We start from the raw sequence: 27,878 nt of genomic DNA, 5'->3' as shown, positions 1-27,878 counted from the left end.
AGCACAAGTCAGAAGTTGGATTACTGAAGCAAGAGGAGATGTCTGTTCCAAACCATGTTTTAAAGCTTATCTTGAGAGTGCACAGAACAGTTTTCTTAAGCTTTGTAAGTTTTTGTCTTTGTCAGGTGGAAAGGCCACCAAACCTTCTAGATACTCAATGAATTCTTTACCATTTTAAAGACGGACATGTTCTTAGTTAACATAAAGATTTTATTGCAAAAAAATTTAAAAAGTGTACAAAAACTTCATTCTTTAGAAATGGTCTTTCTAAAATTCAGAATTCTCTCAGGTCTGCCTATAGACGTAAAGTTCGTAATTTGCTTTAAGTACGAATTCTAAGTACGGTTTGCATGTTAAGTGTTCAAGTTCATCTGCTTGCATTAAGTCTTTTACCCCAGGTAGATATTCACTGAGCTGAATTCCTAAAACAGAAAGAAGTTATTAGCTACTGTAAACTATAAACGTTGAGTGATCATTGAAATGCGTACCTACATTTCAGAATAACTTGTCTAGGCCTGGGATACAGTGATAATTTTTCCAAGCACTATCATCAATGGGTAAGTTTTATTTTCAAACCACATTTGGCAATTCCTTTCTGCCCTTAGCAAACACCATGCCTTATTTTCAATTTTGCCTGCTGTGTTTATATCTTGACTACTAATGATATTAACACCATTTGATGTAAATATATGTAAGCAGAGAACTCACAAAAACTTATTTCTGAGCTTATTTCACACAACAATATCTACCTTCTTTGAACAGCTTTTGTAGAATTTTCACAAATATGCTGTCTTTAGATGCTTCAATTGGATCATCTTTGCCTTCTGAACTACACCAACTGTAACCAAAAAATAAAAGTTAGTACAAATAGTATATATATTTTAAAAAACAAATATATACAGTATTAAATCAGAATCCCCAGTGTCACTTTGTGTGTATTTTGATTATTTGCAGTTATTGTGTATCCTTTACTCAATTTCACATCTTTCAAGGCCGTACAGTATTAAGAATGCTAAAATGTATATTCTACTTGAAATAGATTAAAGTAAAAAAAGAATAATTATATGTGCCTCACTATGGATAAAACTTTTGTTACAACTAATAAGCTGCACTTCCAAATACTGCAGGATATATACAGAGAGGTGTTAGTACTGGGCTGTACCCTGTAGTGGGATTAGCAAACAATTTTTCAGAGTGGCCTATGCCACAGAAAGAGACTTATCAAGTATTAGAAATGGTGTGCAGTTTGCACAACCAGCTTATTTATTTCAATATACCTTCCGATTCAGTGTTGTTGCATTATACAAACAGCATCCATGCCCCAAAACATTGTCAATGGAGGAAATTTCCTATTAGCACATTAACTCAACTATCAGTCTTAATCTGCCCTATAAGAAGGTTTTCAGAAGTGTCTCATTTGCAGGATGCTGGACCAAGAGAACTCTGAAATCATGTTTAGCGTTCCATTTCAATACAATCAATAAATCCATTTAGCATGTCTTTCAGTAATGCATTTTTTAAAGCATTGTCAAAACCTTTGCAGAAAGAAGACCTTCCTTAATTTCCCTTGCCACTACCATTTACTGTAAGAATTTCCTAGGCAGGTGAAAATGGATGCGTTAAACAACTAAGCATGCTGGGAAAAGGATCTATTTCCCTACAACTTCCTTTGCCTTTCTATTCGCTACTTCACCTTCACGAGGAGGGCACAAAATGTAAGAGAGAAACACAGTCCACTACCATATTAGGAAGTCACCAAGTGTTCCCCACAAGCCTCAGGGTACTACCCAAGAATTCAGTTGCCATATATAGCTATGAAGCAGGGATGCATAAAGGATTATGCACAATTATGCACATTCCTGAAGAACAGGTAGTTCAAAGTGTCCAATGCAATGATCTGAAGATGCATCAAAACTCAAGATGACATATTCTCATGAATACGGATTATTCTTGCATAGCTATTTTATCTAAAGCTCAATCAATTGGGCATATCTATTGAAATGCTAAACATGCTATTCAAATGAAGATCAGTTTCCAACAAATGTTTCGGCTGCCAACTTGGATATCAAACCTTGACAGATTTATATTTAACTTTGTTCGCTCAGAGTTTATATACTATTTGTGCATAGTGATCCCTGTTCAGTGAATCCTTAAATTGTTCTCAGTATAGTAGGAGAAATAATTAACTCCAAAATCCTAAACATTCCATGAAGTTAGAGAGAACTGACTTCTGAGTAAACCTGCACAGACTGGGCTTCAAAGGGGTTCACAGATTTCTTTAGTGTTCGGAATAAGTGTACCTCAGATAGTCACTCAAACGTCTGAAGGTAGAAACAGCAGCTTGCAAAGACTTAGGGATTTAGCCAGCTAAGCAAGTTTGAAACACAGTGTTGATTTATTCCATCATTTATGCTTTAGAGACTGAGTATTGTTTTAGAAACTGACTAGTTTTTGAAAATTAAAAGGTGGGATATGGGGGTTTTCATTTGTCATAGGGGCTGTCTGGAACAACCTGCAAACAGGCATGTTCTAAACACCACCTGACACAAATACAAAAACACACACCTTCAATTGTCTCTTGATTTAGAGCCAATAACGTTTAGTTCAAATGCTATTGTAACTGCAGGCAATTCCTTAAATGGAACATGTAGAATAGGCCACACACAGCCTCCTGGGCCACTCCATTTGGCCCACTGGCCTCTCCTCCCATGCCCCGCCCACACTGCAGCACCATTTTCCCACTACTTGGTTGTTTATGCCAACCAGCTAAGTAGTGAGGTGTGGCAGGTCATGAAACCCAAATTCTCACCCCTGATGCCCAAGTGATCAGTGATGGCTGAGTTGCAGGAAAGAGGGGGAACCGCTGCAGAGGCCTGCTGCTGAGGGAGAAATAAATCTCTCTATCGGAAGCCTGCTATGTTTCCATGTTGTGCCCTTAGAGAAAGACGCCTGTTTCGAAGCATGTAGTATGGAACAGAAGCAAGCTGTCAATGGGGAAAGATATTTGACCCCGCCCACTACTGGCCTGTGGTTCCTCCAGATTCCCCCATGATGGAAAGTGGCTCTAGGGCTGGGAAAGGTTTACTACCCATGATGTAGCATATTACCATGAAGAAAATGCAATCAGCAATCATCTGAAGTGTAAAAGAAATGTACCATTGCTGTGCCGTTGGCCAGAGAACCAAAAAAAGCTGGCTTGGCATAATAGTTAAGAGATTCTAGTTGCCCACAGTTCAAGTCTCAGCCCTGCCAAAACCTGTTGGGTAACCTTAGGTAATCTTAATTTAGCCCCCCATCTGAAACAGGAGGGGAATTATTAGCTTCTCTGAGGGCTACTGAGGATGACCAGGTTCACACATCATATTAAACTATGGTTTACTGTGAATGTGTAGTGTGCTCTTGCATGCTACTGAAGTTGTAGGCTTCCTGCTTGGAAACAAACTATGGGCTGGCTTGTCACCTTGTCCAAACCCAGGCTGATGGTTTGTTCACCCCAACCAAGCAGGAGTAGTAAAACGTAAGGACAAAATTTGTTGGGAGAGACACAAATCATGAGCCTGCACAGACAACCTATTATGGATGTGTTTTCAATAGAGCACAGTGCATCTTCCCCATAACTATACAACCTACTAATATAATTTGAGAGGCACCACACCCCATATTAACTTGCCAGATCTTTGTCATCATCTGCCAATACCCTTTGACATGCACCTCCTCAATCAAGGGACAGTCTTGGCATTCTTTGCAGTGATGCCCTGGTTGTGGAATGCTCTCCCTTAAGAATTTTGCCTGGCACCCACACTGCTATGATTTACTGATTTAACCAATAATATTGTAGTCACTTAAAAGTTTTATCTGCTATCTTGTTTTTGCACTTTAAAAAATATTTAATGCTGTACACCAGGGGTGTGCAGAAAGTAGACCAGAATTTTCTGGTAGATCTCTGGGTGATTTGCAATAGATCAGCAAGGATTTTTGACTCCAACCTGTTTAACAATAACACAACAAAATAACCCCTTGGGTAACTTGGTAACTAGGAATAGATTTTTGTATGGAAAGATTGTGAGCTCAGCCTCACTTCTAATACTCAAAACAAATCCCTGTCCTCAACAGCTGCTTAGAGGCAATGTGTTCTTCAATTCTAAGACCCGAGTTTGCTTATTTTCCCCTTCCTCTGTCATCGCATTTTCCTTTTGTGTTATGTCTTTTAGACTGTAAGCCTACATGTAGGAACTGTCTTTGTTACCGAGTTTATGTGAGCTGCATTCTTTACAGCCAAAAAGTGGGGACAAAAATGCTTTAAACAAACAAACAAATAGCTTGCTTACCTATCTCTTAAAAGAGCTTTGCAAAGTATTTTAAGTTTAAGATCATTTATGTCCACTTCCTCATCCTTCATTCAAAGGAAAAAAAGAAAGAAAAGAAATATTAAATTGCATTGGAGATTTTAGAGAAACACACATTATGCATTGTGATTATATCCAAATTCAATAGTTCACAAGCTAAAAACATGACTAGAAGTAAGAAAAAAGGGACAATTTTCAAGGGTATGGGCCAGAAAATAGCTTTTTGAAGTGTGTCTGAAAATGGATTATGACTTGATGGGGAAAGGAGGGGAATCTACATTAAAAAAGACTTCATTTATGCCTTTTATTTATTAAAATATACCTTTTATTCCAGCATAGCCAAGCATATAGAGACTTTGCACAAGAGTCTCTTAAGAACAAGAATAAAAAACGTTTTTCCTCTTGGCCACAGACAGAAATACCAGACTGGGAAAACTGTGGCAGGATGAAGAGGGCAAGCAAGAAGATGCAAAGCCACGTGCTTTCTAAACAAGAACAGATCAGAAAGAACAACGGGACCTTCAGAGAGGTTCTCAGTTTTGCATGAAGCCACAATATCCATACAGATATGTAATCATACATGTAAGCTCCTTTAAGGTGATCAGTATATTATTGTGCTTAGGGAAATGAGAAGACCTGGTCTGATGCCACAGAATGTGACACAGAGCACTTAACAGTTTGCAGTTCAGTTTTTGTGAGAGGGAAAGTGTCAATTTGGCTGGGATCAAGTGATAAAGAATGGGTTAAAAATATTTTAATAGAAATATTAATAAAATAAAACCTAACACAGGGGCAGGCGGAGGACCGATAAGAGGTCTTGGGACATTGCCAATATCATGAATCTAGATCCCAACAAGGTAATTATACCAGTTGGGGTAGCGACATCAATAACTAAAAAGAAGGTGGATGGGAAATGATCAATTCCCATACTGATATGAACTGATATTTGACTGATGGCATCACTAAAACTGAGTCATAGTCTTCAGTTTCAGTTTTTATGTTTTCACAGGTTTAGCCTTCCATTATTTTTTTAAAAGATGGCCAATAAGTCAAGCAGTTGGTATTAGATGGGACTTGAGTATTTTGGTAGCTGAGAAATAAGAGGTTATGTTTATTTTATTTTTTACAGATGGGGGAGGGGACTTCAGTTAGACTGAAAAACATCCTGGTTCAGAGATCACCAAAACTCACTCATTTTCATACCTCATCAATATACTCCAGCAGATCGAGTGCCTTCTTGAAGTCATATTCATTAGCCCTTCTGTTATCAGGGGATATGTACAACTATTGTATGAAAGATGGAAGGACAGCATTATTTTTAGCCTCCAAAACAGTGTAACTGATCTTGTTAAGAACTCCTTGTGGGAAGACCACCCTGGATTCTAACTCATGTGACTGTTGACTGAAATATGCCTTCATTCAGCTGTAGGCATTTTTATAGTAAGGAAGAGAGTCGGGGTTTTAGAAAGGCATTCCACCAATATTACAATGGACAGATTACACTGCCTATAAGGTTGCTATATGATCGGCTCAAATTTACAAACCATTTAAGGCTTTGGCATTCCTAGCCTATTGTGGTAGGAACATAGTTCCACAAATAAGTACTCTGTTATAGAAGAGCTCAGTGGCAAGGCATCTGTTTGGGCTGCAGGAGGCTCAGGGTCCAATCCCAGCATTTCCAGGCAGGGCTGGGAAAGACCTCTGTCTGAAAACAACACTGAGCTAGATGGACCAAGGGTCTAATTCAGTACAAGACAGCTTCCTATGTGCAAAAAATAAAAAAAAAAATCATCTGCAATATTCTGGAAAGATAAATACCCGCAAAGGAGACATGCATATTTACTTTAATAGAGTAAGCCCTCAACTGACATGGGGGTTACATGCTGGGGATCACACCTAAAGCCAAAATTGCTTATAATCACAAAACATTGGGTGCAGTGGTGGGTGGGATTGCCAAAGACTCCCCCCCTCCGACACCTGTCCCCTTTCTATTTATAATTATTTGCCAAGAACATGAAGCTGGATGTACACAAGCTAAATGTCTGTAAGTTGTGGGACTGTTTGAATTAAGATCCAGAAGTATGGTTGCAGTTACAAAAGTTAAGCTATGGTTCAGCACAATGAGCAGCTTTGTTCACATTATAGCTGTTTCTTAAAAAAAAAAAGTTCGTAAACTTGAATGACACCAGGATTGGAAAGGAAAGGCCTTGCTGATAGAAGAAATTAAAAGCTGGGTCTGGCAGTGATCCAGGCTGGAAGATTATTAGGGGGCATCAGAGCTGCCTGGCTTTAGCACAGCTGTTAAAGAAACTCCTCCTCCCTTTCTGCTTACAGAGACTTCTTCTGTAATACCATTGTAATGCCTAAACACCAAAACATTTGGACTCCTGTTTGCCTCCCAGGGTGGACTTCGTGGAATGCGGAGGCAGAAAAGGAAAAAAGCCCTTATATATGTAATACTTTTACTAGGGGTTTTCATTCATAAAAACATATGCAGACAATTTGCCACACCTGTCTATCCTTCTGGTTTCCTTAATTCAAAGGACTAAAAAGTGTATTTACCAAGAAACTGTTTATAAGCTTAGCTCAATGGTGTCCCAGTCTCCGACTATCATCAAAAAAGTGTAAGTGGATTTGATGAACATTCCTAGTCACAGATCTTGCCACAAAGCAAGCACAGATTAGTACTCTAATAACCCATGAACTGCGTGTATAATCAAAACCCACTGCATAAGGCATCTGGATATGGTGGCAGAGGACAACGTCTATGTAAGAGTATAGCCAGCTCATCTGAAACAGGATACGTTCCTGGTATTTGAGGCACAAAATAATTTAACCCAAACACCACCGTTCATCCAAGGAGCTGAGAGCATTATACATGGTTTGCTCCCCATTTTATCACAGCAAACCTATAAGGTATGTTAGCACTGAAGATTAACTCTTTTGACTCAAACCGCACAGCAGACTCCCTACCAAAATTTCCTGAATTTATTTTGATTGTGTTGGCGAGGTCACTAAGATTTGTAATACAAAGGAGTCAGGACAGACTCAGGGCAGCTTCATTGGGCTGTATCTAATAGTGACTCTGTGGCAGCAGAAAGCACTTCTACTCAAGCAAGGCAGGGCACTCGGTATCTATCACATGAACAGTATCTAACACACAAATTTTCTAGCCGTCCCTCCCTCCCTGGGGTGTGTAAGTTCCAGCACACGGGCCAATCTGGGCCTGCCAGGGGGTCCAATTTGAGCCAAGAGCCCATTTTCTCCAAACCATGCCCATCAACTGACATCACTGGTGATGTCAGCTGATAGACAGGACCTTCTTGGACAGCCCACCTCCACTGATTCCTTCAATCTCTAAAAAAGCTCAGCCTTGCGCAGGCAGTGAAAGCTGCAGACAAGTTTTTTCCTTCATTGCTGCACGATGGAGCAGTCCCTGCCAGAGCTGATGTCTGCTTTATGGAGACACTGGCTCTGAGAGACTGCTCCATCACACAGCAATGAAGAAAGACTGCTGCAAAGAGCACTGTAAGCACAAGTGATTTTGACCGGTGAGCGTGGCAATTCACCCATCAATTGTGATGCCACAGGGCTGCCGAGTTGTCTGCTGGGGTCAGGGGATCAAAGCATGGCCCATTTTCATCCAGTCATTTTACCCAATATTATTCAGGAACACAAAACCATGTTAGAGAAGTCTTTCGACAGAGTAGCTCAGAAATTCAATACCGGTAGGACACTTAGTAGTACATACCTCAATCAGCTGTGGAGCACTTAACACTGGCATTTCATTGAGATTTAATTTTTTCTCATCCAGCAGCTGCTCAGGTAGAGTCTCTTGGTGTAGCAGAAAGCGCTCTTGTTCAGTAATTTCTTGTATACAAGAAATAAAAAGCACAGCACAAATTACTATAATTCCTGAGTACAAAGAAAGTATTATTTACCTAATTATGAATATTCCATCACGCTCAAGGTTTTCAGTGAGCCTGAAGACCAGTGACTCTACCTGTAACCTGCCAGTATGTTTAGTAGACAGACAGACAGACCACTTGCTACAAATCCCCTTCACTTCTTGGCAAAGAACTGGATGGCTAGTTGGAGGGAGGATTTTGACAAGAAGCTTTTATTTTCTGACCTCATAGAACATAGAGCATAGAACATAAAGGCCACCACCACCACCCCTAAAAGCAGTGGGAAGTCTACCTACAAGATCCCAAGGGAGGGAATTCTGTCCATGTATTCAGAAAGACTTGTAAATGACAGCCCTTGCCATGTGCTACCTCCCAAGTTATTGATAATCCTGTCGAAAGCAAGCAGCAAAAATGACACGTTTTCATGATAGTGGACCTGCTCCCCCCCCCCCCACACATTTCTGCACCACAGTTCTATGGAAAATTCCTTAATATCCTAGTGATCATTCTCAAAATGGGCAGGTTGTTTAAAAAGCAATATACACATTATAGTTACATTACAAGGTGGTGTCATCTACTAGCTAAGCATCATCACCCACTGAATTAACCCCTTACTTCAAGTGCTGCACACCTTACTGGAGCAACATCAGAAAGATGGAAAACTTTCACATTCCAACCACAGCAGTAATTGTTCATAGATACAGTGGTACCTCGGGTTACATACTCTTCAGGTTACAGATGCTTCAGGTTACAGACTCCGCTAACCCAGAAATAGTACCTCGGGTTAAGAACTTTGCTTCAGGATGAGAACAGAAATCGGGCTCCGGCGGCGCGGCAGCAGCAGGAGGCCCCATTAGCTAAAGTGGTGCTTCAGGTTAAGAACGGACCTCCGGAACGAATTAAGTACTTAACCCGAGGTACCACTGTACCTGTATTAATTTGTTGTGTGTGGCAGCCAAGAATTTCAGTGGGGAATGGACAAACTGCTTTGGAAACTAAAGCTCTGTCGTTGGTGTCTCAACCACCATACTGCTGGGATCACCACTGACCTTGCAGATCTAATAAATTAAGGGGTATCTCCATATACAGAAAATGTACTTTAAACTTTGCAATGGAAAAAATAGTACCTTCAATTTTCTCATTCTGCATCACTTCTGATACATCAGAAGCCAGTAGAGACAGTTTACACAGGCCAAGAAGAGTTTTCTTCTTTGCAAAGTACCGAGTTTCTGTATTTGCTAAATTCTGCAGTGTTCGGTTAGCCTAACATTGACAAAAAATACTTTTAATATTTCAAGTGACACAAAGCTCAACATGTAAGTTTATTTACACACACACACACACATACACACACACACACACACACACAACAGGGACATTAGTAATTTGCATGATGATTATATATTGTTATTATTTCATAAACACGTTCAAATTCTGATATGCCCAAGGAGAATTTTCTTCTACAGTGAACAATTTTATATAACTCTGGGAATAACAACATGCAAAAAGCAAGATAGGGAAGATGTTAAACAGCTGCACTACAGGACACACGTTAAAAGTAACTGAAAATAGAAATAGTATCAAAGCAAGTCTATTATGAAGAAATGGTATTTTAGGAATACATTGATTTCAGGTAAATATTTCTATTATGTTTCTTCAAACAAAGCTCTAAAGAGAATTCACACCCCAGTATTGTGAATGGTGGTGACCATTTTAGGCATGTCCAACTGACATGCAATCACCAATGTGTGAGTCCTTTTGGACCAGGAAGAAGGCAGAATGGGGGTGTAATGGGGCAGGTTGATGCTCATTCCACTGGTTCTCATGGGGGCCAGGAGTAGAAACCCTGTGTGAAATGGCCGCCTCCTGTAATTATAATGCTAAGAAACTCACTAAGAGAAACTCACTAAAATAGTGACTGGATCTACCAGAATAAGAAAAAGGAAAAGAGGAAAGATATTACAAAAACAGTTGCTTGCTAAAGTATCTGATTTTATAACTTGTCCAGTATTTAGGCTGGGAAGTTGTTTTTTTAAAAAAAGTTAAGTTATATTTTGCGCTTTTAACAAATAAAACACAAGAAAGACATTCATTTGTGTAACTTGGACCCAACAGCTTAATATTTACAAAGCTATCAGAATAACCTCAGTGAAGAAAGAAAGCTGCAGAATGCTGGGTCACTTAAGTTCTAGAAATATTTGATGAGATTACAAATTACCTCTGTGTCAAGATTTCAAAGAACAGAATTGCCTCCTATGCATATTATTTTTACTTTACATGGGGTAAGAGCCAGAGATACACAGGAACAGAATAAAACTCTGATAACAGTGTTGTTCTACAAACTGTTGTGGAAAAACTATTGGAAAACTCAGCACAACACAGCAGAAGGCAAAAGGATGTGCAATGCATTGTGCTAGCACACATTGTGGGAAGCGGTGCAGGTTTTCGTACAAGATACTGAACAAAGCCATGCACTATCAGAGGCACACTGCTGGATTTCAGTTTTCTTTTGTTGTGCATGTAACTTGCACCAAGTCAGGAAAAGCTGTTCTGCTTGCAGAATCCCACTAAAATGGAGGTGCAAATACACAGGTCTCCGCTTGTTCCTTCGATTAACAAAGTGAGCTGCCTGTGTACAGACAGTCACATTCCCTAGCTCTGCAATGACAGAGGACAGAGCAACTACCCATTACAAATACTTTGCTTTTTTTATAAAGCCTTACCTTTTCAAAATCATTGCTGTTGATGTCGTGTAGCCAGCTGAGTTGCTCATGAGCTTGTAAGAAGCTGGCCAACTGGCCATGCTGAGCAATGGGCTGTGATAACAGCTTTCCCCGTTTTCCTTTTTCCAAATACCAACGGAAGAGGAAATCTGAAAAATTCTAAAAGTAGCAAGAATGCGGTCAAGCTTGCAAGACTGCAACTTGTGTTAAAAATAATAATCTAAAAATGTAAACATTTTAACCAAATGGGACAAGTTTTAACATTCCAGCATAGAAAATACTTATAAAAGTTCTATCACTTGTTTCGCACAAGTTTACATTTCAGGAACAGGTCATCAGTGAAGAAATAGCTGTTTACAATGGGGTCCCCTTCACCATTCCATATACCAAAGTTGACTGATGGACAGATGAAACTTACTGCAACACATAAGTCATGGAGCACCCAGACTTCTGTTCTCCAACAACTCAATTGCCTGATGCAGCCACCTAATGGCTAAGCCTGGTTATTTTCTCTGTAACTCTTGGATAGTCACTATCTGTATGTGTAATAAGATAGCTGCTTAAGAGAAAAATAAATCTGTACTGACATAATTCTGAAAAATAACCCGACAGCAAGCCTGAGGTTTCTCCTACAATATACACTTACTTAACAGCCTGTTGTTTGGAGTAAATAAAAAACATTACCTGATCAGCAAACTGTGTCATGTAACGTTGCAATCTGGTCTGGTTATCAGTCTGCTCACACAATTGTACCAATATGTCAAAGTCACAGTATTTTTCTGCTAGAGCGGCAGCCAGCTGGTACTGTCCAAGAGAAACTGAAAAAAAACAAACAAGGAAAAATACCCACAATAAAAACATGGCCATTTTGTGAAGACTTAAAAAAATAATAATAATAAGATCCACGAGTGTGGGTTTCAAGGGCATTTTGCCTCTAGATAATTGTTTTCAAAAACTATAAAGCAGTTAAGAGCAATTTGCAAGGGGTATACTCTACATGCCATTAGAAAGATCATAGGCTCTATATGATTAAGTTGAAAGACTATGCTAGCTCAAAGAGTCTTTTGTCAGTGGGGGGACAATTTGATTCAACCAATAGGATTTGGTTCCTGTGAGTGAAGGTGGGTACTGCATTCTCCCCAGCAACAAACAATGGAGTAGTAGGACAATACAATTTTTCTCCTACAGAAGAGCTTTGAGCCACCAGGGACCACCGTATTGCCCGCTGTGTTTCCCACCTGCATGGATGCAGGATCAAGTCCTCAGTAAGCAGAGCTTGCTGCTGGAGAATGGCTGGGAAGCAAGCCTGCAGTCAGACAAAACGCGCCATTTCTCCTCCCTGCAGTGGAGCCTGATAAGGCAGATAAGGAACAACCTGGGGAGACACAGCTGTTGGCAGGGGGGCTTCAAAGTTCCTTATAATTGAGGAGTAAGGGAAAAGTTAATGTTAGGGCAGAGGGGGCCTGACTGTAATTCCTGACAAGCCAAACTCTAGCATGGAGAAGGTGCCAGGGAGGAACTCCTAAGCAAAGGATTAGGTTCTGACAATAATACAATCACACGTTCATTCATTAATAATTCCTTGAAAATTATCTTCCCCTTAAGAAAAAGCAACTCAACATTGCCTAGAATCGAAAAACTAAGAACCAAACGGCACACTGTGAAATGTTGTTGAAATATTCTAATCCACATTTTTTACTTGACATTACAAAGAAAACTCTGCTCTGAAAGCTAAAAATAGGCAAACATTATTGGAAAGAAGAAAAGAAAGAAGAGCATTTCCTTATTCCCCTGCTTTCCTATACCCATGGCAGAGACTTAAATGGCACCCTGTATAATAATCGCAGCACTTACGTAGTGGTGACAACAGTTCAGATCTTTTCTGCATGTATTCCATTTCCAGACTGTTATAGCGTTCTTGGTACTCTGGCCGGTCCACAGATTTAAGCTGAGAAACGTAACCATCCAGAAAGCAATCTAGAAGTGCCACCAGCTGTTCTGTGACTATGCTACGAAGCTTGCTGTTAACCTGAGGATAGACCTTCTTCAGAATGATTTCATGTTGCTGTATTATAGTCGTTCGCACACCAACAGATGCTTGAGAAGACCGAAAAATGAAGTGGTAACGCATTATTATATTTGGCATATGGAATTTGAAAAATGACACATGATAGCGTACCAAAGGGTAGTTAGACACAAGAGGCCATTAAGAAGTAAACGTATCTAGTTTCCATAGCAAAGCAGCAACCCCCAGCCTAAGTCATTTAGTGGAACAACAGCACTGCACAGCAGAGAAAGAAAAGCGTCCACATAAACAATCCTAGCAGAGCCAAGGCTATGGCTGAGAAGAAAAGGCAACTGGTTGAGCTCAGTGTCAAGTATGCCCTCTTGTCTACCTTTCTCCTCATGAAATAATCTGAAAACTTTAGAAACAATAGGATAAAATCCTGTTCTTTACACCAAAACCTAATACACAGGCTTCTTTCCTTTACAGCTTTAAAACCATGGTTTCTAAAAGTCTCTCAGGGTCACTGCCTGCATTACAAAATTCTACATGGAAGGGATTTCTAAGCAAAATGTTACAGCCATCCGGTACATAGATTTGTTTGACGATACATGTGCACATGCATTGGAAAGCATTTGTTATAACTTCCATGTAGGCTCTTAATTCTATGATGTGCAAAACAACTTAAAAGCATGAGGGAATGTATCATATATTTCTCCTGCAAAGCCACCTGTACTGTGATGTTGCTCGTAATTTTTACGAAAGTGTAAATTTCAAGTTATTGCAGGCAGGAATGTAAGTCTATAATAAGCTTAGGGCTTGTTCACAGGAACAAGTGTTGTACTGAGTAGGAGAGAGACTGTGCCTCAGGTTAACTCAGCTCTCATTTGTCCTTCCCTGTCTGATTTCTCCAGGAAGAAAAAAGGTGCAAATTTAAATTGTGGCTGAGAAATCACATTTATTTTGAAATGCCATAAAAAAAACAAACCAATCACAATTTAATTCAAGAAAGTTTTGACATCAGTTTCCAGGGCAACCATCTTAAATGTTAACAGCACTACTAGCCTCCTAATGTTATCTGCACCAGTAAATAAATGCTTATGTTCAAATGCACAGACAACAGTAATGGCCTTACATAAGCCATAATGATGATAAGCAGGCAAGCATGTTAGCCCAGACGTTCAGGAAAAATGTAACATTTATGTTCAAGAAAACCAGTGAGGTATTTATGAAACATGGCACTATTGAGTTAGAAATTTAAGAGCAAGGGCAACAATTTGAAAGGCTAATAAAGTACTCTTCGGTGGATTTTATGTAGAAAGAGAAATACTGTGTTACAAAACCATTTATATAAGATTTCCTCTATTCTCACCTGTCCATGGAACATATTCTGGTTCCATTTCAGGAGGCTCTCTTATTTTATATAAAGCAGCATTGGACTGACGGTCTTGGATAGCAGCTTGCAGCATATCCTAGAGAATATTGACACAAAAAACATAGGACGTTACCAAACATAGGATTTTTTGGGAGTGTCATCTCTATATTAGCACTCAGCATTTTTTAGTATTATTACATTTTACATTTCCGTATCCTGTATTATGATTCCAAGCCACACTGTATTTCCCCCCTCCTTTATTCTGGGTAGATTCCTATGGGTAGCGAGAATAACCAGTTATTTTACTGCTACTGCAATTTTCTGTTTTCATCTGATGGGAAGATATTTTGGGAAATCAACAATATTGTCATTCATTTTCATTTTACTGCAACATGTAATCTAAAACTGTGCAACCTCCCACTTCTTATTAAAACCCTAAATTAGTGTATGATCCCCTTTTCAAATTTCATTTATTGGAACTGGAAGGATTTAAGCTATGAAATCAAATGGGGCTTTAAAACATTTAGCTGGGTGCATTACGTCCAGTTTCCTAGGTCGGGGACTTTTTACCGTTACTTAATTTTTGAAATGTAATACCTTTATGATATTGTTTACATTGACGACTATTTCAGACCATTCCTCAGATTGAACTGACATATCCCTCAAGACTTGCTTTTCCTTTTCCAGTAAGCATTCAAAAATAGTATCTATCTGTGACACCTGAAAAACAGAAAAGAAGACGGAACACTGACAATTAACACTGCTGATCAGGTATAAAAGCAATGATTCAGCCTGATATTTTATGCACTGAGCAGTTTAAGTGTTTCACTTAGCACGTTAAGAGCGCAATTGTATACCCCACCAAACACTCTGATGCTGAAGGCTGGGGATACAATGATCTACTAGCTACCACAGGCACTAGCAGCACTAGCCTGGAGCTGGAAAAACAAAACCTCTCCTCCTGCCATGTGTGAGCAGCAAGGCTTCAGGTGTAGTGGTAGAGCATCTGCTCTCAGCCGGGAGCTTAGATTGCTCCGCGAATCTCATAAATGGCTTTTCTGTCATTTAATTTTCATTCTTAAAATGGATCCAATAAGCATGGGAGATTTTCATCAGGCACTTTCCTAAAGGAAAAGTATTCATGTTACCACCCCCCGTCCTAAAGTATGGATCTAAAAGAAGAAATCTAGAATGTTACATGGATTCTCATGAATTTTATTAGGAAATGCTATTCACACAGAAAACGACAGATGTGGTTGTAGATAAATTATTTCTTTATATCACCTCTCTGAAGAAAACATCTGCAGGAGTTAGACTTGACGGAACGTCGTCTTCTCTTTTCATCAAAGCAGTCTCTATTGCAGCATTGACCACATCTGGCAATCTGTAGTGATGGTTCTTGAGAGCAATGGCTGCCGCTAACTTTTCTGCATGTTCACAGAGTAACCACCGAGTTGCCATTGGTATGCCTCGTACTCGGATATTGCCCAGGCGACCAAAGAGACCCACCTTGGATAGAGATAATTGTACATAAAAATACTCTTGTGCCACATCCTATATTACCCCATTTACACAAGAACATTAGGAACCTACCTGACGAAGAAAGTCAATGAATAGAGAATGGGCCTTTGTCTTATTTTCCAGCTGATGAAGAAGAATGATGGAAGAATTTGGAAAACTAGCTGCTTTCGTACAAAAAAAGTGACAAGGAAAGGGGTTTAAAAGTTAGTATAACTTACAGTCTTACTTTCTTAAGGCTGTACAGTCAGAATGTCCATTTTACACATGGGACTTCTCACCTTCAGGTACTGATTCAGCCCATCGTGGGTCAGATGTAGGATAATCATCCACCAAATTCTCACTAATTTGAAACACAGCTCTGTCTAGGTCTGCATCAGGGTATGCATCTCCATGCTGTGGAAAGAGCTCAGCGACGATGATTTGTGCACCTTTCATATTATTACTGAAATGAAAGGAAACACTTGGTGAGTTGACTCTTAGAACGGAACACTGGTCCTCACTGGGAATGTTGCTTTTAACTGCACATCTGAGGGTGTCCAAGTGGGTCATAATCCCTCCAACTGCTTGGAAGACAAGAAGCTTGTGATTGCATCCCTCTTGCCCATATTCAAGAAGGCCCCTTCTGCTTGCCCTTCAGTTCTGTTCTGTGGCTAAGCTACTGTACGATGACATCAGGAATCAGGAAGAACATCCATAAAAGGACTGGGGCTGGGGAGGGGCAGAAGGAAACATAGCCAAGGCTAGCTGTGTGTTCACTGAAGCTGGATGCTCAAGACCAAAAAAAACCTTCAGGTGATTGCTATGTGCAGACTTCAGGTGATTGCTAAGTGGGTGGCATTGGCACCTGCTAATGCTCAACTGGAAACCACATTCATAATAAAGACCATGGTTCTGGGCTACCTTGGGCATGGGATGTGAGTCAAGTGGAATGCATCAAAACTGCTGTCTTGTGGGTGCGATCAGGTGGCTGCATGGTGAAATGGGAGCATGTGCCGCAGCACTCATCTTCCCCAAAGCAGCTACTACCGATGCAAGTAGGTCTAAGTTGTACGAAATGGTGTACGAAAGTGCTTGCTGAGGACCATGCAGCCACTTCTGGTGGGAAACCTGCCCTCAGGAGAACGCTCTGTTCAGTTTTCAAACAGTTAGCTAGAGGTGGGTGAGGCCTGGCTGCAATAGGGGTCTCTGTGAGAGTAGGTCTGGCTTGAGTGGCAGGAACTACGGTGGATACTCTACCAGCTAGAGAATTTTGGAAAACCAAGACTGGCTGTGCCAGCAGAGAGCCACTAGGACTACCTAAACCCTGTCCAACTGAATTTTGTGAACAACGTGTGACAGTAGGGGAGTTGGAGGCCATGATGTTATGGGGGCATTCACAGCTTTTGCCCTCTGGATCAGGAACCTTTTGACGTATCTCTTGGTCTGGTGGCTGGTCTCTAAGGCAAAGGGGTAATCTATCATGCTGTCAACTTTACACAGGCTGAGGGTAGGGTACATGCAATAGTGTTCTTCTATGAAAGTGCTTACTAGTGAGCTAATAGGGTCAGGAGATTCCTCTGCAGATGGTGCTGAGAAATCACAGAATCTGGGGTGGACTGACTATTAAAAACAACAACAACAAAAACAACTTCGGGGTTTCACTTAAAGGATGGCCCTCAAGAGCAGGAGAGGGTCCTAGATACTCTTAAAACTGCTTATTGGGAACTAGCTCTTCAGCTGTATCTGCCACAACAGCCTCTTCAATCTTGAGGACAAATTGGGTCCTCAACACAAAACAGGAAAAACTGTCGGGCAGGGCACTAGATGAGAGGTACCTAAGACCAATCAGCTGGATCCACAGCAGCAGGTTGTAGATGCTGATGCTGTATTCAAAATATTGCCTCTTTCTTCAAGTTCTCTAAGTATTTCATGGTTATCTTCTGCCCTCTGGGGGACCACATCTGGTACTGCAGAACTACTGTGGGAGAATGATGTTGACATCAGATGGGGAACAGGCAGAAGCTGCCATAGGTGCTGTAAGGAGCAGAGCTGTGACTGTCTTCACTGGAGGGGTGCATGAAAGGAGATTAACCCCAGTCACAGCTTCAGCTGGTAGTGCTCTGTCTGCTTCCTGTGAACTTGTGCCGTGATGAAAGAGGAGGACGGTGTTGTAATTTGTCTTGTGGTTGAAGCAGGGGTGGGCAGTAATCATCTAACCACCGTGATATGCTTAATGATGGGAGGTAGTTTTAAAGGAGAAGATTAGCACACTGAAGGAGGAACAAATGGATTCTGCTCCAAATGAAGGAAGATAAGAAACAGACTGAAGGACCAGCAAAGGGAGAGGGCTTACAAGCAACAGGAGGGATTATAGACTACTTGGATAGAAAGGAGAACAAGATCTTTTGATAGTCTGCAGAACCCAATTGTTCGTTATCTGATAGAACATAAAGCCATCTATTTTTACAGATTTTGGAAGTGCACAAATGGCTGCAGGGAAGAGAGGAAGAAAACCCAGGGCATACCTATTTGTATTATGTTGGCTTTCATCCTCTATAAAAGGTAATGCTAAAATGTTAATATTTCTCTTCAGTTTTACAAACCCACAATGCTCCCAGAATGAAATATACTGTATATTAAACATGACATAATTTTATACCTGCAAAACTGTAAGAAAGCAGATTTTAACATTTTGGTCTTATCCTCTTGCGCTATAATATCCATCCTGGAAGCAGCATCAAATGCAATGCTCTAAAATAAAATTGAAAAAGAGAGAAAAATGTAAAGGGAGGAATAATGCTTCCACAAAAAAGTAGTTTGAAATAGTAAAAATGCTAACTTTGAAATAACTAAATTATCTAAGAAAATCCAGTGCAGGAATATGCATCTTTACTGTTAAGACAATTAAGACAATGTTTTCCCTCCTTACCTCATCATTTGTCTCAGCTACAGAGGAGGCTAAAGAATCCTCAATATCTTCAGGAAGCACGGTAATGTTTTCCCTGGAATGTATGGCCACCAGCCCACTTTTTCTAGTGAAAAAAATTGGAAGTCCAGCACAGGAACCTGCTCCTAAAATTCTATCACCTAAGGTAGGAAATAAACACAATACAACTTCAACACCATTAATGAATATCAAACTGTGGGCTTAAGTTTGATTTGCTAAGCTATGTTATAAGCACAAGTTAAAAGGCTGCAAGGCCTGGTTTTCAGAGTTATCAAGCGAAAAAGGAACAAGACAGAGTTTATTATAAAGTTCCTATGCCTACAATAATAACTCTACATAACACAATAGGGATTGTTCTTAAATCTAAGATTTCACTGTTAGGCCCGTAACTGCTTAAGTCATTGAGACTTCAATTCTATACACACTTACCTGGAAGTAAGGCCAATTGATCTCAATGGGACTTACTTCTGAGTAGACATGTATAGGATTGTACTGTGAGTCAATGGCAAGATGAATAATCACTGCTCTATCTATACCACTGCTATACCTATGACCATTTCCATAAAAAGTAAATACAGTAAGTTTTAAAAGCATAATTGTTCTGGAGAGACCCTATAAACACCCTCATTGGCTTATTAAGAGCTCCGGCTTCTTTAGGTTCTTACCTTGAATACTGAATATCATTTTCTCCTGGGGCAAAGAAATTCTTCCTGTTCCTGTTGAGCAAGCAAATACCTCCTCTTCTGTGTAAAGACAGGCAGCATGGCTGGAGAAATTTGGGACTACTAAACGACACATCAGTTCTTCAGGCTGAAATAAGGGTTAACACCGACATTTATAAAAGCATATTACCCTCAACCTGTTAGCATGACACCTATGCGTTTGTATGAAGCCTAACGGCTTGATCCCAAAGGGGCAGGGAAAACAGGCTGAAAGTGACACATTTGTGGCTGGTGTTGCCAACTCCACATAGTTTTCCATAATAGTATAATATGTTTAGGTTGATATCCAGCTCTAGGCTGCTAACATAAGTGTTCATGTATAAAATAAATGGTGATTGTTGTTGTTATTATTATTATTATTATTTTATACCCCCCTTTCCCCCCCTAATGCAACAGGTGAACACAGTCAGCATGATGTATTTCCAACAGTGTGTTTAGGATCAAGAGCTAATAGCTAATAAGGCACAAAAACCCCTGTAATGCATAAGGTCAATTACCTGAAACGGTGGATTATACTGGGTGACTTCCACAATAACATTATCACATGTGGGGTAACCATTATCCTCTACTGTTATTAAAGTATAGTAGATGAGGCATGGACTGTCACCAAGATGCCAGGCTGCAGCTAAAATCACCAATCCATCACTATTTATTGGAAGACAAAAGAGATAAGCATTTGCCTTGCAAAACTGTGATCAGAAATACCAAGAAGCAAAACAAAGTTTACTAATTACCGTATTTTTCGCCCTATAGGACGCACTTTTTCCCCTCCAAAAATGAAGGGGAAATGTGTGTGCATCCTATGGGGCGAATGCAGGCTTTCGCTGAAGTGACCCCTCTCGCCCTCCAGGCTTCAGGAAGCTATCCGCAAGCCGTGGGAGAGCTGCACGACTTCACGCAGCTCTCCCACGGCTTGTGGAGAACTGGCTGCACCCCGAAGCCTGGGGGCGCTGAGCTCAGCACCCCCCAGGCTTCAGGCTTCACACAGCTCTCCCACGGCTTGTGGAGAGCTGCCTGTTCTGGGGGCTGGGGAAGCTCGGGCTTCCCCCACCCCAGCCCCGCACCTGGGGGAAAAAAATTTTTTCCCCCTTTATTTCCCCCCCAAAAAACTAGGTGCACCCTATGGGGCGGTGCGCCCTATGGGCCGAAAAATACAGTATCTGACAGCATTCACTTTGCTTTTCTTAGAAAATATTATCTTAAGAATATGTACACATGCATCTTTTTACATGCTGCATGTAAGCAAATTCATTACATTTATATGCTAAGCCTTTGCATATCCCTTGGCTTTTGAAGGGAGGAGAAACCACAGAATTTCACAGAAAATCCCTGATTAAATTACAAAAATTGGCATCTTATTCTGGGTGGAGAACTTCTAAAACAAGGAAAACTCATGCTAGTAGACTTAAAAACCAAGAAGAAATTAAGTATTTTCTAAAATGTCAATTCTCGTAACAGTTCTGCAGCTTGAAATAACTGACCTTGACACAAAAGGACAATGTATACGCTAGTTCATAATAGGTTCCTCACTTTCTCATAAGAACTCACCGATTTTGCTGCAAATCCAAATACTGCACGTTGACATCTCCTTTAATTTCTTCATAGTTGCTTTCAGAACCCTGTGCAAATAATAGTTATTAAATATGCTAGCAAGAAAGCAAACACTTGTTTTACATTCCAAATGTACTGCCTCTTACCCATATTGATTCCATGATGTTTTCTTTAAGTATTCTGTTTACATCCCAGCTGACAACTTGACGCTCTGTAGTATCATCTATTTCCCATTTGTAAAGATTTAAGCTGGTCAAAGCATAAAAACGTGAACCTTTTTTGTCCCAAAGAACACTAGAAAGCTGCATTAAACATAAATTATAGGGGTTTAGTGTTCGATACAATAAAGTTCTCTATTTAAAGTTTTAAAGAACAAAACAGAACTGTTTAACGCCACATCTCAAAAACTAAAAACAAGTTTCTCTGCGCTTTGCTGAGATTGGTCAGATTGGCTTTAGTGTTTCACAAATGTGAGAATTTCATGCTAGATCAAAAACCAGTTCTGGAAGACACAAGCGCTAACTGATAAGACTAAAGTCCATCAGTATCGTGGTCAGATATTGGATACTTTTTGTAATTCTATTACTTTTTAAAGCTGATGTTGTAAGATGCTTCCCTCATATGAAAGAAACTAAAAAATCCAAATACAGCATCATAATTAAGTTTAAACTATTTTAAAGACTTACTACTACATCATTGCTGGGAGACAAGATTCCCAGCAGAGAAGAAACTCTTCGGCCTATTCCAGAAAACATGCCTTGTCCTTGTGGTAGGCCATGCTGATAAATCTTGCCACTACTGTCTGGTGTCAGTCGAATAAAATGGCTCCTTGAAGATGATAAAATAAAGCTTCCACCCTAAAAGAAAAGAAACCCCAATTTAATCCGGCCAGCTTTTTGTTGCTACTGCATTATTATTCAGTTTTTAAAAAGAGAATACAGACTTGCTAATCCAACTCAGAGCAACATTTTATTCTGTTTTACAAATACAATGTGAGAAAAAAAAGCATTTCATCACTTATGGACAATGGTCAGTGACAGGACGCAATGCAGATTTCCCAGAATTGTTAACAAATACCCCATAAAATATATGCTCACACTTAAGTTTCTATTTTACCTTTACAGCTGTTAGAAAACTGCAGAGAGCGCCTCCAAAGTCTGTATGGGTCTCGGTAAAAGAGCTTTCATGCACAAAGCTGGGCCAATAGCGTATTAATCCTTCACAGGTGGCAACCATGATTGACAGAGACTTGCAAACACAGCAAATAAAAAAAATGATTAAGTATTTATTCAGAATCTGAGCAACATATTTACACCAGTTTCAAGCTTCTCATGTCATGGTTTCTAGACAAGCAGCTCTTGAAACTAATTGTGTGAAGGAACAAAAACTCATTTGTGAGGTTGTTGAAGAATGTAAAGTTATTTTAAGCTTTTTAAAAATCTGTAGTGCAGTGTGCCGTAAGATAAACAGGCTTATACAATTTGTGCAGTACAAGCTACAGGCTAATTTTCTATTTATTCATTCATAAGTAAATTGTAAACAAGACCCATTTGTAAAAGTAATACTATCAGCTCTAGCAAACTGAACATTGGATTACTCCAGTTATGTCGGTTTTCTGGAAATACTGAATTAAAAACTTTCTTCTGCAAATTAGTCTAATTTGCATAGGATTTTTTTCAGTTTGCATTGCATGCCTAAGACAATAATTTAATTTACCGTGTTCATTTTACTTGTATTTCATTTTTTAAAGCTTTTTAAAAAAGCTTGAAACTGCAAAGTTTGCCAAATATTGTACTTGAAATTGGCATCCATTGATTGTTGCAAATGAACTTAAAATATGCTCCACATCACTTGTGATCCTGTAACAAAAGCTGCGATTCGTTACTTTCCTAAATGATATTCCCAAAATAAATGTTAAGTTTCTCACCTGTAAAGAAGGTGCTTCACCAGAGGCATTAAGAGACGATATTGCCACTAAGCTTGAATTCCACAGATAGTCGCTAGGTGGTAACTGAAGTTCCTTACATGCAGACAACTGCAAAACACACACATCATTTTATGATGCTTCCTTTATGAGTTTCTTGAACAAAATGAAGTAGTCTATATTATCAGTTCAGTGTCTACTAAAGGAACTTTGGAAACAGCAATGGTGCAGAAGTAACAGGAAGTGGAAATTTCTGCCACAGCTGAAATGCAGTTTTTGCATTCATGAGCTAGCACAAATGTTCTGTTTTGGATGCAATGGAAAAGCATGCGAAAAAGAAGCCATGTGCTTTGTACTTCCTCCTGCATCACCAACACATCAAAGTTGCACCAAGGCCTAGTTCTCGTATACAGCATATGAGATGGCATATGAAATGTAGATTTGACTGTACTCATGGGTAAATGGTTGAAAGCAGGAAATATCACCACTAGAGTATATTGCTAGTTTCTGACAAAACATTAGGGCTCCAATCCTAACCACACTTACCTGGAAACTCCACTGAACTCAAAACAGTCTTTTGAGGCTACTTAAAGACTCAGTGAGACAACAGAAAATAGGAAACTTATTAAGGTGAACACTAGTTTTTACTTTAGCAGAGATACCAACTCATGTAAGGTCTTAACTTTTTGCAGAGAGGACTTTAAATGTGGCAACACAGAAGTACCCTACGTTGATGAGGCTCATAGCAATGTCACTGTTTTGAGGTTGCTCATTTGCTACGACACTTTATTTTGAAGATATACATTACAACAAAAACCTACAATTCTATATTTGATGTACTATTATCTTACCTTAGCAACGGGAGATTGGCCAGTCTTCCAAATAATCAGTCTGTCTCTGTAGACTAGCCAAGCCCATCCACTTTCATCTAGATGCACATTCAAATGGTCCTCAGCTACAAGAATGAACAAAGTTTTAAATTTATCATACCCGAGGCATAGCAGAATAAGATATCCAAGTGTATATTTGAAGCCCTATACATTTTATTGAATGGCACCTATTTTACCCAGTGTTGTTTGGGGACGTAGCCCACTTAAAACCATTACCATTATGATGACTTGCTAGAACAGGTCCTTTACAGTTTGTGGGTAACGTTAAATAAAAAGCAACAATGCTAGCACATGACCCACATGTATTTAGGTGATTTTTACCCCACCTTTTGCAAAACAGTTCCAAAGAACTTTACAATAAACACTAATAATAAGTAAAAAAAAACCCTCAGCATATAAAACAATAAACAAAGCTAATAAAATCAGCAGCTGAAATAAAAATAAAACAGCTGATTTTCAGTTTTCCAGCTCAATGAATGCTTCCTCTCACACATCACCTGGGTTTCTGTTCCATCCCCACAGTCAACTTGCATTTCACGGCCATTGCGCAGTTCCCACTGAGCTCTTTTTGGGGTTTCCCCCCTTTCTTTCTAAATTTTTAATACCTACAAACCTCGGGATTTCCCTGAGTCTGTTCTTCCGTTATGTGTGGGTGATGCCATTTTGGCAACAGAAGCAACAGCTTTCAAAGCCTGAAAATCAGAATTAGAGGGGTTGATGATGACTGTGTACCAGATAAATATGCCTAGGAAGGGAGTTCCATGACTTGGACATCACCACACTGGGGTGTGGCGAGGACCCTCTCTTTGGTGGCCTAAACTTTAAAGTAGGGGCATCTGAATAGAGACTTATGTGAAAGATCTTAACTGTGCGGGAGAAGTTATTATTCTGACTATACAGACCATTTAGGGGTTCGATGGTCAAAACCAGACACTGAATTTAGCCTGGAATCACACTGGCAATCAGTGAAGATCTTCCAACATTGGTGTATTATGGTCATGGTAGTCAGTCAGTTACCACTCCGGCAATTGTATTCTGAACCCATTGCTTCTGGATGTTTTTAAAAGGCAGCCCCATGTTCAGTGCATTACATTACATTAACCTGCCATAGATGTTATCAGAACATGGACAACTTTGGACAGACTATTTCTCTCCAGGCAGAGTGAAGCTTGCACAATGACTGAAGTTGGAAAAGGCATGACATATTTCTGAAGCCATCTGCACAATGATGGATCTAAGAACACCCTCAAACTTTGATTCCCACCCCCTTAAGTGGGAGTGTAAACCCATCTAAGGCAGGCTAAATTTCACATCTTTGGTTTGTTAAGCCATTACCCCATACCATCAATTCCTTGTCTGGAATAAGCAATATCTCATGTATGAGTACAAGCACTAATTTGCATATTTATATTTCAAACTTACCTGCATGCTGACTGAAACATTTATCTAGTCTAAGAACATTAGAAGGAATTAAACTACTTACCATCAGCCATTCTCAATGCCTCCATAACCTTTACTGGCAGAGGTGAACCAAAGCTTTTCACATCATAGTTGATGGTTTCACTTCCTGATGGATGATGTACAACTTTTGTGGGTGTACCTCTAAGCAAAAAGATGTATGTAATGTCATAAAAATTTCCAATATTTCAGTTTCAATTGAGTAAATTGCATTAATCCAATACCATGTTATGTTAGAAAGCTGTGGTGGCGCATCTGCAGGCATTCTTGGATGACAGATTATTTAGATCCATTCCAATCTATTTCCAGGCATGGTCATGATACAAGAGTTGGCCTTGTTTACCCCCCCCCCAATAGATAATCTTCAGAGAGCGGAACAGCAACCTGCTTCCTGCCCTCTCTGTGGCATCTGATACCAGTGACCATGGCATCCTCCTGAACTGGCTCTGTGGCATGGGAACCAGGGGCACTATGCCACAGCAGTTCTTGTCCTACTTTCTGGACCATGAATAGAATTGGGAGAGGGCTTTTCAGCCCTCTGGCAGTTACGGTAGGGTGTACTGCAGTTTATCCCCAATGCAATTTAATAGACGGCAGTTATATGACACTTAAGCATTCGTCTTGCTTCCATCCCAATTTGTTTATATCTCTTCCCATCAAGTCATTTGTTCATCCCACAATTTGCAGTGAATTACCTCTTCACTGGCACAAAGTCAAGTTCTTTTTTAACAGTGGATTTGCTGCCCTAGGGCGACACAGCTTTTTATTCCACCTTCAGCTCAGCAAAGCTAGTCCTGGGATGCGCTTAAATCCCTCCCACAAAACAGCGATGGCCTAGAGGCGCCCTTCAAGAGGAAAACCAACGCGCGAGACGGGCAGCCGATGTCCTGACCAGGGAAGGGAAGGCTCCCTACCGCGGCCGGGCTGCCGGGCAGAGCAGGGCGGGCCCGGCCCCCTCACTCACCGCGCAGACAGAGAACTGACGCTCCTCCTGGCCACCGGCGAGAACAAAGCCGGGGAACTGAGGGACGAGGTCGCGAAGGCCTGCTGGCCCTTCCGGCTTCCACTCCGGAGGCCTCTCCGGCCCGACCCGCCGCCCGCCGCCGTGTGGGGCGAGCCGGGGGTTGAAGGGAACATCGCGAGCTCAGCGAGAAGAGCCCGAAGGCTTCGCAAAACACAGCGGCGGCGGCGGCGGCGGCGGCGGCGGCGGCACTCAGGAAACTCGCGCGCTGCGGACACCCCCGTTTGACGTGCCGGCTTGCTGGCGCGTCGGATTTGCGTCACCCATGCCCCACCACGAAGGGGATTGGCTGAAGAGCCCTTTTTTCTGTCGCGTCAGAAAGGCGGGAAGTTCCGTTATTTACGTATGGGAGAGAGCGGAGGGAGGAATCACGTGGTTAGTATGAAAAGCGTTTATTCGCGGGCGGGGACTCGAGAATATTTTTAAACGCCCGTTCTCTCAGTGATGTGCTTATCACTTTAAAAGTTTTATGCCCCACATCTTCCTTCTAAGACTTAAGTTTGCATGGCAAGTAGCAAGACAAATCAGAGGAATGTGGGTGCATTTAGCGGGTGGGGGTTGAAACGGGTAATTTAAATCTATTTTAGCATTTTAACTGGTGTATGTTTTAAAGTATAGTTGTGACCCCCCCCCCCATTTTACTGTATTTATTTTACAATCAGAATTTATTAAATAAATAAATAATAAGGAAAAGTTTAAAGATTGCAGAAGAGGGAAGACAAAAGAATCAAGGAAGAAGGGGTGAAGAAAAGTTGACTTAGGGGTAGCAGATTCACTCTAGAATAGCACTGTAAGGGCCTGTGCTAGTGCCTCTGTGTTATCTTTCTAAAATAAAAGCACTCTTAATTTGACATTCTGGATAGAATTACAAATTATGGAAGACATTGTAATGTTACCAAAAAAATGGCATTTCTCTCTTGGGTTCACTCCCGTAGCGTGTTGTATCACATCCTGTACCCTGTAATGCCATAATGTTCTGGGTTTGCTTAATGGAAGAAAGTTAAGTGATGCGGAGCTGGGGTGGGGCCACACAAATCTTTGCCAGCCTCTTGGAAATGTGTAGTTCTACCCTGAGAGGAGGATATAAATAAGCAATAAAAATAATGATCCAAAAATGCATGGTATCATTAAAAAGCAAGGTAAGTTACATAAAACCACAGCTCATGGTTTATCAATGAATTTTAATCCATAATAGAAAATATTACTGACAAGCAGATAGTGTTGAAAAATAAGTATCAAAGAATGTAGAAAAAAGCTTTTTTTTACTTGAAGTCAGGTATACAGTAGACAAACATGTTTTAGACTCTAAACTGTCAAATGCTTTACTTAATTATAAAACTGTTACATCCAGAGACCCCTGAATTACAGATAGTAATAGCTATATAGTTGTTTGCAATTGTAGGAGTCTGCGCTCTTGTACTCCATTGTTAAAACCTGCATGAAATGAACTTTGAAGTTACAAAACTAGTAAGCAACATCAAGCAATACACACTACTCCTAAGTTAAGG

General features: G+C 40.3%; 1 protein-coding gene across 2 annotated transcripts; it reads right to left on the bottom strand.

The window, feature by feature from the left end:
* Positions 1-189: 189 nt before the first annotated feature.
* Positions 190-26,567, bottom strand: NUP133 (nucleoporin 133). Of its 2 annotated transcripts, none has more exons than XM_081188199.1 (26): positions 26,314-26,567; positions 25,375-25,493; positions 23,853-23,956; positions 23,005-23,112; positions 22,194-22,325; positions 21,764-21,934; positions 21,224-21,379; positions 21,075-21,145; positions 20,024-20,171; positions 19,470-19,614; positions 18,787-18,944; positions 18,517-18,608; positions 16,157-16,320; positions 15,951-16,042; positions 15,642-15,866; positions 14,955-15,077; positions 14,355-14,454; positions 12,832-13,074; positions 11,662-11,795; positions 10,978-11,136; positions 9,382-9,517; positions 8,098-8,216; positions 5,550-5,630; positions 4,329-4,393; positions 750-838; positions 190-422 (listed from the first exon to the last, which is right to left on the bottom strand). In XM_081188199.1, the coding sequence occupies exons 1-26, from the start codon at positions 26,484-26,486 to the stop codon at positions 286-288; spliced, it is 3,444 nt and encodes a 1,147-aa protein (XP_081044325.1). In that variant the 5' UTR covers positions 26,487-26,567; the 3' UTR covers positions 190-285. The 2 variants fall into 2 exon arrangements, with proteins under 2 accessions (XP_081044325.1, XP_081044326.1); XM_081188200.1 differs by having other exon boundaries at positions 15,951-16,039.
* Positions 26,568-27,878: the final 1,311 nt, after the last annotated feature.

This window comes from Podarcis bocagei, assembly GCF_964188305.1.
Source record: "Podarcis bocagei genome assembly, chromosome: 3".
Taxonomy (NCBI): Eukaryota; Metazoa; Chordata; class Lepidosauria; order Squamata; family Lacertidae; genus Podarcis; species Podarcis bocagei.
This window is presented reverse-complemented; position numbering and strand designations above follow the sequence as displayed.